The sequence below is a fragment of the Salmo salar genome, chromosome 17 (genome assembly GCF_965601325.2).
Source record: "Salmo salar chromosome 17, fSalSal1, whole genome shotgun sequence".
In the NCBI taxonomy this organism is placed as follows: domain Eukaryota; kingdom Metazoa; phylum Chordata; class Actinopteri; order Salmoniformes; family Salmonidae; genus Salmo; species Salmo salar.
This window is the reverse complement of record NC_138307.1, coordinates 8,904,287-8,918,970: the sequence shown is the minus strand read 5'-3', so window position 1 is coordinate 8,918,970 and position 14,684 is coordinate 8,904,287. Positions and strand designations below refer to the sequence as shown.

The 14,684-nt window shown below is 43.2% G+C and overlaps 2 protein-coding genes across 2 annotated transcripts; one reads left to right on the top strand and one right to left on the bottom strand.

Annotated features, from left to right (window-relative positions):
• Window positions 1-1,973: 1,973 nt before the first annotated feature.
• LOC100194604 (SMT3 suppressor of mif two 3 homolog 1 (yeast)) lies at window positions 1,974-4,430 on the top strand. Its single transcript, NM_001139689.2, is given in 5 exon segments — window positions 1,974-2,106; window positions 2,535-2,609; window positions 3,440-3,517; window positions 3,636-3,707; window positions 3,935-4,430. Coding segments are annotated over 5 exon segments (384 nt in total). The 5' UTR covers window positions 1,974-2,016; the 3' UTR covers window positions 4,004-4,430.
• A 3,285-nt stretch (window positions 4,431-7,715) lies between these two features.
• LOC106575172 (frizzled-7-A) lies at window positions 7,716-10,266 on the bottom strand. The gene is made up of 2 exons (XM_014151446.2): window positions 9,993-10,266; window positions 7,716-9,667 (listed from the first exon to the last, which is right to left on the bottom strand). The coding sequence occupies exon 2, from the start codon at window positions 9,654-9,656 to the stop codon at window positions 7,977-7,979; it is 1,680 nt and encodes a 559-aa protein (XP_014006921.1). The 5' UTR covers window positions 9,657-9,667; window positions 9,993-10,266; the 3' UTR covers window positions 7,716-7,976.
• Window positions 10,267-14,684: the final 4,418 nt, after the last annotated feature.

Genomic DNA, 14,684 nt, shown 5'->3' with positions numbered 1-14,684 from the left:
GTGAGGTTGGGGAGCTGTATGTCAGAAAGCTATGAGGTAGATAATGGTGCCCCCCAGGGAAATGTGATTAGTCTTTTGTTGTTCTCCATTATGATTGATGAATTATTCTCCAGGTGAGATCAGATATTGGGAGGTGATTGTTTGCGGATGACCGGGCGCTGTGGAAGAGAGGAAGAAAAATTCCCCCATACAGCCGAGAGAGTTCAAGAAGCAATCGGAGAAGTTGAGCAGTGGTCCCTCAGGTGGGGCTTCAAGTTCTCCGTTGAGAAAACACAGACTGGGTTTCCTACTAGAAGGAATGTCCAGGAGGAAATATACCTGAAGCTCTACGGGAGGAAGCTGGAGACGGTGGAAGTGTTTAGGTTCCTGAAGGTCTGATTCGAAACACTCGAATGACATGGGCGGAACATATTAACACAGAAGTTATCAAAGGAGATAAAATATTGAATGTGATGTGTTGCCTGTCAGGAATGGAGCGGGGGGGGGGGGGGTCGGAGAGAATGGGGTTAAAAACGTTATATATAGCAATATCAATGTTATCACTGGACTATGGTAGTGTAGCATATGGATCAGCAGCTCTGACATCTTTAAAAAAGCTAGGCGTAATCCAGGCTCAAGCTCTAAGAATATGTTGTGGAGCAGTCAGGACCTCCCCCGGTGGCAGCCACATTGCCCGTCCTAATATTGATATATTTCTTAACTCCATTCTTTTACTTTAGATCTGTATGCATTGTTGTGAATTGTTAGATATTACTGCACTGTTGGAGCTAGGAACACAAGCATTTCGCTACACACGCAATAACATCTGCTAAATATGTGTATGTGACCAATACAATTTGAATTGATTTGAGAGATGCCGTTAAAGTTGAGAAGATAATAACTACCCATGGCATATTGGGTAAATCTTCAAGGACATAAAGTCACACATCCTGGAAAAAAGGTGGTCCTAGAGTCCTGGGAGCATAAACGAGATCTGAATGCAAGTTTTAGGTGGTTAGGTAAGGGCATGGTGACTGTTTGTATGCTGTCTTGAATATACTGTATTCACTGATGGATCTAAGGACCCTAAAACAGGGAGGACAGGTGCAGCTTTTAGTGTTCCTGAGTTTCAGGTGGCAGTGACAAAAAGAGCAACGGGCCATTTATCCATATACGCAATGGAGTTGCTGGCTATGCTCTTGGCTGCAGAGTGGGTGGAGGATAGGCCAGACAGGATAGTCAACTGCTCTGACTCGTGCAGCACTGAAGAGCTTAATTCCTGTCACAAAGCAGACAAGATGTATTGTATGACATTTTGCAGGGACTTTTTAGGGTGAGACAGATGGGGGTATTTGTGAGGTTCCTCTGGGTAGCAGCTCATGTGGGAGTAGAGGGGAATGAGGAGGTGGATGTTCTCACCAAGCAGGCTCTCAAACATCCTAATGTTGACATGGACATGTCAATCAGTAAAGCAGAAGCTACGTGTTAATAAGAACAGTGGTTAAAAACAAATGGAAAGCAATGTTGAACAGGGAGGGAAAGGGAAGAAACCTGTATAAGATCCAGGAAAATGGTGGGGGCAGGGATGTCCTCAGGTTGAGAAGAGGGGAGGAAAGTGTAGTCACAAAGCTGAGACTGGGATACACAAGGCTCAACAGTACATTGAAACTGGTAGGAAAACATCAAACTGGGAGATGTAAACACAGTCAGGAAAACATGGAGACAGTGGAACACATGCTATTTCAGTGCCAGCAACATGGGAGGGAAAGGGAGTATTTAGATTTAAGGAGTAATGGTGTTGAAGAGACAAGATTTTATGAACTGTTGAGAAAATCTTCAGAGGATGTAGTGTTTAATTATGTACTTAGTTTCGTTAAGGAGACGAGAATAATGGGTAAGATTGAGCCCTTCCCTATTTCTGCTCCAGTAATCCAGTCCAGTTGGGGGCGGTAATGCACATTAGAGTTAGTTCCCAACCACCATATTAAAACCACAGACGAAGAAGAAGAACTATTCATTTTCCGGGTCACTTTATTAATGGTACCTGATTCTCAAAACAGCAAGAATCCCGAGGCAGTGTTTAAAATTTTAACTAAACATCACAAGAGCAATACCATGTCAGACACGGTAGGGGTACGGTTTAACTAACGTCTTGCTTGTCTGAATTGGTTGAAGAGACAGAATAATGGTTGAGCAATGCTAGCTAACAAGCTACGTTAGCCGCTATGTGGGCCGAGAAGAGTAGTGTTTGCTAACACAAGCTATCTACTGTAGGTACCTAGATCGAAAATAGTGCCACTGACTGCACGAACGGTATAACATTATGTTTTTACTTTTACAAGATTGTAGCTAGCTATATGTCACCTGGTTCTCCATTTTGGTCTACTACGTACCGATTCAACTTATTCTGTTTGGCAACCATGGAGAGATTCGTGACATGTTGACAGTGCAGTAGGCTGGCTGATACTGTTGTATGTACATAATAATGTTGTATGTACATGTCAATGGGACACTTATTGCAGGAGTCAAAAGTTGTTAATTTCTGTATATTCCAGGAGACAAAACCCTCAAGTGGAGATGGAAGTGAGAAGAAGGATGGAGAGTACATTAAACTGAAGGTGATTGGTCAGGTAAGATAATATGGAGAAGTGTGGATGCATCTCAGACAGCAGAGTTTGCTTCCTTGCCTCTTTTCCTTTCCTATACGTGCTAATATGAAAGGACACTGGGGGCGCCATAGGCCTTTTCTCATTTGGGAAAAAGTCTGTCCTCCCTCTCTCCTCCGCCCTCTCTCGGAAACTGTTAAGTGGTCGAGGAGAGTGCCAATTTGTTAGTAGGCAAATAGAAGAGGGTCCTCCCTTCCTTGATAACCTCCTTTTGGTAAGTAAGCACAAGCAAATATTTTTATAACTAGCTCATTGTTCTTTCTGTGGCACAAGTGTATCCTACCTGAGTCCTTAGGACAGGTTTTGAAATTTGCCACACTCCCTTTGAATCAGCCAATGTTTTCTCAAAGGAGAAAAACATGCAAACATTTAAACCATATGCTACTCATCCTTTTATCTATAAAATGTATTTCACAACTAGCAACATTAGTTTTTATCACTTTATACATTTATTTTGCGATTCCACCCTGTAAACGTCATTTGCCTGATGACAAACCATTGGAGGAGTCTCATTTCATATTAGTGCATTTCCGTCCACTTTCCATCTCCTCGGTTACCTTTGACCTTTTTCAAAAGGAGGACGGAGGAGAGAGGATGCAGCAGTTGAGTAAAACCAATTGAGAAAAGGCCATATCCTGGACTAAAAATAATTTTAAATGGGAATTCTCCATTGATCTTGCTATTTAGTCCTGGACTAGTCTGGGAAAGCACCCCTAGAAGCCTGGCACATGACTATGTTGTGTTCACCAGTTAGGCAACAACAACAAAAAGCCTAATTCTATCTTTACTTTCAGGACAACAGCGAAATTCACTTCAAAGTGAAGATGACAACACATCTAAAGAAGCTAAAGGAATCGTACAGTCAAAGACAGGTAGTTATGAAGCCAAACGATTGTCCCATCTCGTTTTGACAATGTGGGTCAGAACTTCAGAATGAATGTCATCATGTTCCCAGTATCTGATGCAACCATGTGTGATTCCTTCCTGCAGGGTGTACCAATGAACACCCTAAGGTTTCTTTTTGAAGGACAGAGAATCTCAGACAACCAAACCCCCAAAGAGGTACCCCAACCCGTCCCTCTTCCCTTGTATCATCCATACAGCTAGTAGCCTGGGTGCCAGGCTGTTTCTCTGGCACCCAGGTTATACAACCATCACTGTCTTTTAAAATAAACCTTTTCTTATTTATTACATTTAGGTGACATTTCAATTTGTTTTCGGTGAACCTTGAACATGCTTGCAGATAAACTTTCCCCTGCATCATTGTCTGACTTTCTCTCCCTCCCCAGCTTGGAATGGAAGATGAGGATGTCATTGAAGTGTATCAGGAACAGACCGGTGGACTTTGGCATGATTAGACTTGCTATATTTTTTTCTCATTTTGAATTTTGTATGTATTTTGCTTTTGTGCTTCGCACCATCTGGATCACACACTCTATTGGAGCTTCCATGTGTGAGGGCACAAAGAACGGCTGTGTTAGAATGGATAGACGATCTGTTCTTTCTCCTTTTAAACACCTCGCACAATCATTTTTTCTCCCTCCTTTACAATTCAGGTAACATTGTAGTGCAGACAGTGTCATAGCTGAATGTCCCCTATTGAGATGACATGCATACAATGACTGGTTTTCTCTACACTCTGCTACACATGCTTCTTTCGCACCTAAAGTTGGAATATACCGCCTCTGAATGCTAAAGCATTGTTTTGAATCTGTTTAAAAGTCCCAGTTTCCTACCACTGATGGATATGGTCTAATGATATATAAAAATGTTTTTATGATCGTGATGTATATTTTGCATCCAGTATTTGTGTTTAATAATTATTAACGTCTGTCCGTAGTCAGGGTTCCCCAACTGGCAGGCCGAATTTGGCCCGCGGGTGAGTTTATTTGCCCGCGGGCCAAAAACAATATTTTTAATTGTTGGACATAAGACTGTAAAAACACCAGCGAACCTGCTACAAGTGATTTTAATTTTGGATATCTGTTTCAAAGAGAGAGATGTGATCATATACACATGTAAGCAAGGCTTGAAATTATGTTTTAGTCAGATATATCTGTTTGGGTTTCTTGGTCAATGTGCAGTCTCCAAATTATTCGTAATTATGTTCTGACCACCCGTTCAAGAAAAAAATCAGCCCGTGGCTGAATCTAGTTGATGATGCCTTTCTTTTTATTTCTATTTGAGTTATGTTCATGTTCAGATAATTAAGGGGTTAAAGTTTCTGTTTATTCTCTGGCCTCTTCTTGGATTTAAATGTTTTTTTCTTGTTTGTCTGTCTTTTTTTTAATCAAGATAATCTTGCTGTGTTGAATCACAACAGTAGCGACACATAGTAATGTCAATGCAACACATGACTCCTTATGGAGGCATTGATCCGGATGGTTTGAAGCAGATCATTTTTCTTTTTTTGAATAAAATGTTTAACAAAAACAGGCCTGATAGTTTCCAACTTTGACACATGTATACCAACCAAGAATGTCCTGAATTAGGACTCCTGGATTCCTGTCCACCAGAGGGAGCTCTCATGTTTTTGACAGTGACTGAGTATTTATTTGACATCTCACATTCCATGATACATTATGAAAACAACTTTGGCCATGGACATAGTCACATGCAGAGGGAATTTACCATGCTGCCTATTCTCCATTCAAGGCCTCGGGACAATATAAAAGCAAAATAGTCTTAAAAGAACTGTCTAGTGTGGGGTTGGTTGTGATAAAAAATTGAATGTTAGTTGGAAATGTCACTTTTACTCCAATAACGTAGCAGTGATGCTTCTCAAAGCGATTTTTAATGTTTACTAAATTCTTACCTGGAAGAGGCCAGTGTGGAACTGTAAAGAGGGAGGTGTACATCACCGCGCTGCAGACGAAGCTAATATTTATTTGTAAAGCATCCCATTTCATGGAGGCCCAGGGAAGGGAGGATGGCGTGGAGTTTGAAGGGGGGAAAGGAAGAGGTGGGGGAAGAGTGGAGGTTGAGTGAGGGGGAGTAGAGTCATTGACCAGTGACAGGGTAAGAGAAACAGCAGAGAGAGTGCAGAAAGAGAGAGCGGGGGGGGGGGGGGGGGGGGGGGGTCAGGCAGAGAGACTTAGGGTCAGGTCAGTAAACTGTGTGTGTATATATATCAGGCCCTGGGTTAAGACTGCCTGGAGGAGATCTGGTTTCTAAGCCTGGGATACCTCACAGTGGCAAAACACTACCAGATGTGGGCCAGCCAGGAGACAGGGGGAGGGGATGGTGTGTGTGAACTCACGATATGAAGAGTGAACATGTCTCAATGCTGTATATCAACTCAGTTACACATGCACATACAGCCTTTTGCTTTTGCCATTGTGCTCGCAGAACACTGAAAGTTGCTCAGATTTGTGGATCCTGACCAGTTACATCACCTTATAGAAATGTGAAACACAGCAAGAGATAATGACCTATAATTAGCTTAATGTTTTGTCAGGTTAACGTGCAAAAAGTCCATACTCTTTCAATCAGATTACATTGACTGCAGGCATCTGTCCTTGATTGGACTGCAATATCATTTTGGTGTTTGCAACAGTTTTAGAGCAAATAAGATTATTCCCCAAATATTTATGTTGTTCAACAAAATCACATCTGCTTGTTGGATTAAGTACTCTTGTTTCTGTTGCACAGGATGCACGTTCAGGTCATTATTGTAGGCCTACTGACATCAGTTTAACACAACACGTAATAGATACAGAACAGATAACACAAAATGTTGTCGAAAAATTATTCTGTTACACTCCGCCCTACCTAGGACACACAACCAAAACAAAAGGGGGAGAGGTGACCTCAAAACAAGAGAAGCCAAAAAGGCAGATCTCACATTTCAGCAGGAAAAGGGGGAGATCCGCTCAAGGCAATGTGTTGATTTCTTGTTCGTAAGCTTTAGGGGCAAATCTCCCTTTAACTCATCATGCTAGTTATTTTTCTACAGAAATACCCTCTTTATCAATGGCTCTGATGTATTGACCTGGCACCATTGGAGAGATGCTATTCCACAGCCAAGCAGAGTGAGTAAGAAGTTAGACCTGGAGGATAGAACAGGAGATAACCAGAGAAACTAAATAGCAACATGCTGTATAACAGGGTAATGTGTCCACACTACAGACAGTCTTATAGGGAGTATTGTGCAAGCAGATGTTAAAAGTAATTGAGGACATTAGGTGTGGAATTGTTGATATACCAAATAATGTTAAAACAGAATCTCTATGCCTTCATTTAGAGCATTCCCTTCATTCAACTCATTGGATACATTTTAGGAAGTCGTCACAATCTCGCTGGTTTTACATTGCCTCGTTCAAGGATCCGTTTTAGACTTTCAAAACGTATGCTTAAAAACATCCAAAACGAACAGCAATGACGTTCAAGTGACCGCAGGTTAAAAACGTCATCATTTTATTCTGTGAAACTGTACAGATACAAGCCATATTGCATTAAGAAACATCCAAGTAGAAACAGCAAGATTATAATTCTTATAAATACATATGTTCTTTTGAAAAAGAGTGAATATTTACAAAATGTGGCCTGTAACGTGGCAATTTAATAGCGACATCTTACAGCTAGACGACGTCCCAAATGGCACCCTATGTAGTTCACTACTTTTGACCAGGTCCCCTAGGGCTCTGGTCAAAAGCAGTGCACTATATAGGGAATAGGGTGCCATTTGGGACAGAAACACTATACACAAGCATAATAAGCATAATACAACTAAAAAAAAGTGTGTGTTAGACATTTCTCTCTGTGCCAAGATGAATGTTCTCAGATGTCTGCAAGTTAGCGTAAAAGTAACATCAGCCACACGTAACAAAAACAGGTACATCAATTTAAAAGTACCGAAGCAAGGAATGGAATGCACATATTCCAAAAACCTTTGTAATTCCTTGCAAAACTTAACATACATTGGTCTTGACAGACATTAGCCCTGTATCCCTTGTTTCTCCTCGGATGAGAAACTCACTTCATAATACAAAATAGTTCTAGACATATTCAAATGTCATGGCAAAACAGACTTTCTTTGTTGCTCCTGTTACATCACTGGGTGGCACATTGTGGTTTAAAAGTCATGTTTAAATGAGATTATAGAATGTTTTAAAATGTTATGGGGGTTACTGAAAAGTTAAAACCCCTCAAATATTGAACAAATGTTCAGTCAATGGCTCATAGGGTTGTAGGAGGGACATTCTCAAAGTAAAAGTACTTTTTTTCAGAGTTCAAATGTCCTATGTCCAATAGGAGATAGGAAGGGATATGCTCAGTCGGTTTCATCAAAAATAAAAAATAAAACTCCTCCACATTAACCTTCTAGAAAGTTCATACGGTCGTCTCTCCTTGGTTGCGGTTACTGAGCCGTTTGTAAAACCTGCACCAGCTCTGTAATGTTTTCCCTGACCAGATCCAGAACCCAGACGTGATGCCCACGATCATCGTCATCAGGTACTTGATCATGAACACCGTGAAGTCCGGGGTCATCGGGGCAAAGTTGTTGGCCGGGCACGGCACGGCGAAGCGCTTACACGTCTGCATGTGCCAGGTCTTCTCCCATTGGTCGCGGAAGGCCTGCTCGTAGAAGTAGCAGGCGATGACGATGGTGGCGGGGACGGTGTACAGGACGCTGAACACCCCGATTCTCACCATCAGCTTCTCTAGTTTCTCCGTCTTGGTGCCGTCGTGCTTCATGATGGTTCTGATGCGGAACAGAGACACGAACCCGGCCAGGAGGAACGAGGTTCCGATGAAGAGGTAGACGAACAGGGGGGCCAGGACGAACCCTCGTAACGAATCCACGCTGTAGATGCCAACGTAGCACACCCCTGTGAGAAGGTCCCCATCCACTTGCCCCATGGCCAGGATAGTGATGGTTTTGACAGCCGGTACCGCCCAAGCCGCTAGGTGGAAGTATTGCGAGTTGGCCTCGATGGCCTCGTGACCCCACTTCATACCAGCAGACAGGAACCAGGTGAGGGACAGGATGACCCACCATATGGAGCTAGCCATGCCAAAAAAGTAGAGGATCATGAAGAGGATGGTGCAGCCCTCTTTCTTGGTGCCCTGGGCCACTGTCTTGTAACCGTCCTCTTTAAACTTGTCTATGCAGACCACTTTATCCTCCAGGAAGAAGCCTGCTGTATAGGCCACCGCCACCATGAAGTAGCAGCCTGAGAGGAAGATGATGGGCCTCTCCGGGTAGCGAAACCTCCTCATGTCTACAAGGTATGTGAGCACAGTGAACAATGTACTCACACAACACAAGATAGACCAGATACCCACCCAGAGTTTGCCGAATTTCAGTTCCTCCTCGCGGAAATACATTAGTCCGTTGGGCTTGGTGGACTCGCATGGGGCACCACAGTCTTTCACCCCCAGGAATTTGTAGTTGAGGTAGGTTGGGACCTGAAGTTGTAGGGGACAGGAGAAGGGCTGGGCAGCAGGGCGACCGATGTTTGGGGGTAAGGTCATGAGCTCAGGCAGGTTGGGAGTGGGGTCCGAGGTAGGGATGTCCGTGTCTGAAGTGTTTTGACCCACACAGATCTCCCCAGCGCCGTGGACTGGGAAGTTCTCGCAGCGGAGTCTCTCTGGCCATTGAAACCCGAACTTGTTCATGAGCGCCTCGCAGCCCTGGCGTGCGCGCTCGCACAGTGATCGGCATGGGGGGATGGCCTGTTCTAGAACTGTGCACACCGGTGCGTACATGGAACACAAGAAAAACTTAAGGTCCATGGAACACTGGACTTTCACGAGCGGGTAAAACTGATGGACCTCCAGCCCCGCATCCTCCTGGTTTGTGTGTCCCAAAAGATTCGGCATGATGGTTTGATTATAGGCAATGTCTGTGCAGAGGGGGATGGAAATTGGCTGACAAAAACCGTGTTCTGGTATAGAAATTCCTTTCTCGCCATGATACTGACCGGTACACGGCTCCAGCATTATGCAAACCGTCAGCAGCGCGCACCCCGTTATCCAAATCCACTCACAGGTTCTCCTTACCGTCATGATAGCAGCCCCTGTGTTCAGAACAAAAAAAGTCTCTAAGAATATTACCCCGGAGCTGCAAAAAGCCCAAATCAATTTCAGTCCACAGAAGGTTGAAATGTCCTCTCTTCTCCCGTCTATATAAAAATGGGAAAGGAGCCTAAAGTTAAAACAAAGTTAAATGCTTGAAAAATGCCCTCGGTCGCTCTCCCCACATTCCTTATTCCAGTGTTCACAGAACTCTCCAAGAAAATGGAGGATTGCTGGTGAGGGATTTATTTATTCCAATCAAACCACTGAAAACCTGGGAAATTCCAATAGTCGGTTGTTTTTTTTGCAGTTCGTTTATTTACTGACCTGGTTCTTCGTATTGGAAACAAACGTATGACTTGGAAATGGAACGAGTTGACTAATTTCTTCCAGATTCCCACAAATCTTCGTTACATCACATTATAGGTTGAAGCAAAATTGAAGTCTGCAAAACCTCATGGTTTTCCATCTCGCCTTTACAACTCAGCCAATGTTCAGCTCGAGGCGCATTAGTAGGCTACGATTAAACCCGGCTCAAAGTCTGTTGTAAAAGGCAAATCTCTTCAAAAAGTACACCACTACTCGTCAAACTATTTCTTCCCACAACGCTAAGACCGTGATCTGCCTTCTGGAGAAACTTGCAAGATTGAATCCCCACACGCTACAGAGTTTGATCGGTTTCTTGGTGCCCACACATGCGTATTTTCAGGGGCGCCTTGAAACCACACTTTCTCCACCAATTGAATGATTTGTTTTCTCTCCCATCTCGTCATTGATTGGAGTGAAGTGAAAAGGGTGGAGTTTAATGCTATCTTCAGCGATACAGTGGATGAGCTTCTTTTTTTTCTTTTTTTTGTAACCTTTTTTTGTTCATCAATTAAAATATAAAAATGGTTTAGAATATATATATTTTTTATTCTATGTTGGGAGCGGGCTATAGATAATTTAGGAGACATTCAAGCATTAGAAGTTGAAAAATAATATTAGACCACCTATCCTGCTCTTTACAGCTTCTTAGACCTACATGAAGTAATTTATGTTCTTTTGCATGCCCTATATCTCATTCTGTTTGTCAGGATAGTGTCCAGGGTTAAACTCGTAAGCCAGGCCTCTGACAAAGTAGAGCAATAATTGTAATATTTATGGTATTGTTTATTTCAGAGTGGAGCCCAAAGTTTCTGGGAAATCATCTTGGTATGTGGACTGCGAAAACTGTTAGGCAGCCAAGAACATTTTACTCATGACTTGAATCTCCATTAAGTATCTTTTATAATTTTGCCCATGGCTCATTCATGAAATATAATTTTAAGTTGTTTGTTTGTTGAGTTTTTCAAAGCAAACATGTCCTTATAATGTAATTCTTGGTGGATGTCAGGTCGTTTTTTGGATGGTGTTAGAGATGGCCTTGCATGCCTCTGATAGAGTCAAGCTAATAGGCTGCTATTGTTGTAATGACCGACGCTGGAGATGAGAAGCAGGTACGGGGATTCAACATTTATTCAGGAACAGACAGGTAACAAAACAGGAACAGCGTCAGCACCCGGGTAAACAACGACAAATGACAATTAATGCAGAAGCCGGGAACAGAGCGGGGAACCAGACAGATATAGGGGAGGTAATGACAGAGGTGATTGAATCCACGTGAGTCCAATGATCGCTGATGCGCGTGACGGGGGGGAAGGCAGGTGTGCGTAATGATGGTGGCAGGAGTGCGTAATGCTGGGGAGCCTGGCGCCTTCGAGCGCCAGGGAGGAGGAGCGGGAGCAGTTGTACAATTGTACCCTATTGTATGGTAATGTATTAATGTTTATACAATTTTTTGCCTCTCGTTATTCTTAAAGATTCTTCATCTTTTCCTATTGAATGGATATCTTCACACCCCCAACAGTGATTATCATGAGATAGCAGCACATAGCCTATATGATGTAACCATATGATGTATCATTTATGTAGTTACATAGTAGTAGTCTATATTCTTAGAAAAAAGGGTTTCAAATGGGTTCTTCAGCTGTCCCCATAGGAGAACCCTTTTTGGTTCCAGGTAGAACTCTTTTGGGTTCCATGTAGAACCCTCTGTGGAAAGGGTTCTACATGGAACCCTTACATTTTCCACCTGGAACCGAAAGGTTTCTACCTGGAACTAAAAAGGGTTCTTCAAAGGGTTCTCCTATGGGGACAGCCAAAGAACCAGTTTAGGTTCTAGATAGCATTTTTTTTTCGAAGAGTGTGGGTATTGATTTTTCCTACTTTCCTACATGGTTTTCATGAAGCTTGCTGTTTTGTAATGTGTGTGTAATATAATGACTGTTTGTTTTCTGTAGAGATGGTGGTCCACTGAGTTGGGAGAGCTTATAGGGAGGAAATGCCTTGATGTTTTCCATCCAGCATATGGATTCGCTGTTGCTCTCTCTCTCTCTTTCTTTCTCCTACATTCTGTTTTTCAATCAAGGTTCCCAGAGCAGAGAAAGCCATACCGTACTACCCCTCCCCTCCTCCCTCCATTCCCCTCAGAGAGACCAGCAGAACATAACCCCCGGGGTCCGCAAGTACAGCTATGTATTTATACCATCCCTCTGAATCTATGCAGCAAACCATATGGGAATGTTTTTGACTCAGGGCTGAAAGCAAGCTGCGTTGAAAAAGAGAGAGCTCTGTGTGTGTGTGTGTGTGTGTGTGTGTGTGTGTGTGTGTGTGTGTGTGTGTGTGTGTGTGTGTGTGTGTGTGTGTGTGTGTGTGTGTGTGTGTGTGTGTGTGTGTGTGTGTGTGTGTGTGTGTGTGTGTGTGTGTGTGTTTATACCTCAACTGTCACTGCAGTTTCTCAATGGGCCCTACTAGCCTAAAGACTACCACTGTTCCCTCTCCTATATGAACACATTATAGACCTTAACCCCAATCTCCATCTGTTATGAATGACTATACAGATACAGTCATTGGGACCTGTATAAAACACCGTATCCAGGGACACACGCATGCTGATTCACGCTGTGGAAGGTCAATCTAATTGGGTTTCTATTCACCAGATAATCTAATGCTGTGTGTCCTTATAATGTTATCTAACTGCTACACCACTATTGCCGATATAGTGCACTACTTTTTACCAGGGCCCATTTGTGATGCAGACTCCAGTTCTGTGTGATGGGTGTCTTTAGAAAGTTCTGTTTTTGCTCTGCTTTACTGGCAACGGTGTGTTATACTTAACACTACGCTGTGGCTGCTACAGAACCTTAGTAGGTGGCCTCTCCTTTTTGCCATCCTGTGTCTGTTGATTATTACCAGGGAGTGAGAATGAATATCTCACTGCTCAATCTTGAAACATTGATGGGAAATGTTGGTGAGAGTGCCTTTGTCTCTATGCTGGGGAGGCAGGTAGCCTAGTGGTTAGAGCGTTGGACTAGTAACTGAAAGGTTGCAAGATCAAATCCCTGAGCTGACAAGGTAAAAATCTATTGTTCTGCCCCTGAACAAGGCAGTTAACCCACTGTTCCTAGGCTGTCATTGAAAATAAGAATTTGTTCTTACCTGACTAGTTAAATAAAGACAAATAAAAAAAGATATATATTTCACCTTCATTTAACCAGGTAGGCCAGTTGAGAACAAGTTCTCATTTACAACTGCGACATGGCCAAGATATAGCAAAGCAGTGCGACACAAACAACACAATAGAAAAATCTCGATATAGTGTGTGCAAATGTAGTAAAATTAGGGAGGTAATGCAATAAATAGGCCATAGTGGCGAAAAAATTACAATTTAGCAATTTAACACTGGAGTGATAGATGTGCAGATGATGAATGTCCAAGTAGAGATACCAGGGTGCAAAGGAGCAAAATAAAATAAATACAGTATGGGGATGAGGTAGTTGGGTGGGCTATTTACAGATGGGCTGTGTACAGGTGCAATGATCGGTAAGCTGCTCTGACAGCTGATGCTTAAAGTTAGTGAGGGAGATATAGGACTCCAGCTTCAGTGATTTTTGCAATTCGTTCCATTCATTGGCAGCAGAGAACTGGGAAGGAAAGGCGGCCAAAGGAGGAGTTGGCTTTGGGGATGACCAGTGAAATATACCTACTGGAGCGCGTGCTACTGGTGGGTGCTGCTATGGTGACCAGTGAGCTGAGATAAGGCGGAGCTTTATCTAGCAAAGACTTATAGATGACCTGGAGCCAGTGGGTTTGGCGACGAATATGAAGCAAGGGCCAGCCAACGAGAGCATACAGGTCGCAGTGGTGGGTAGTATATGGGGCCTTGGTGACAAAACGGATGGCACTGTGATAGACTACATCCAATTTGCTGAGTAGAGTGTTGGAGGCTATTTTGTAAATGACATCGCCAAAGTCGAGGATCGGTAGGATAGTCAGTTTTACGAGGGTATGTTTGGCAGCATGAGTGAAGGATGCTTTGTTGCGAAATAGGACGCCAATTCTAGATTTAATTTTGGATTAGAGATGCTTAATGTGAGTCTGGAAGGAGAGGTTACAGTCTAACCAGACATCTAGGTATTTGTAGTTGTCCACATATTCTAAGTCAGAACAGTTGAGAGTAGTGATGCTAGTCGGGCAGCGATCAGTTGAAGAGCATGCATTTAGTTTTATTTGCATTTAAGAGCAGTTGGAGGCCACGGAAGGAGTGTTGTATGGCATTGAAGCTTGTCTGGAGGTTTGTTAACACAGTGTCCAAAGAAGGGACAGAAGTATACAGAACGGTGTCGTCTGCGTAGAGTTGGACCAGAGAATCACCAGCAGCAAGAGCGACATCATTGATGTATACAGAGAAAAGAGTCGGCCCGAGAATTGAACCCTGTGGCACCACCATAGAGACTGCCAAAGGTCCGGACAACAGGCCCTCCGATTTGACACACTGAACTCTATCTGGGGGACCTTGAGCGTGGCTGAGGTGCACCCATGACCCGTTCGGAAACCAGATTGCATAGCGGAGAAGGTACGGTGGGATTCGAAGTGGTCGGTGGTCTGTTTGTTAGCTTGGCTTTCGCAGACTTTAGAAAGGCAGGGTAGGATAGACAT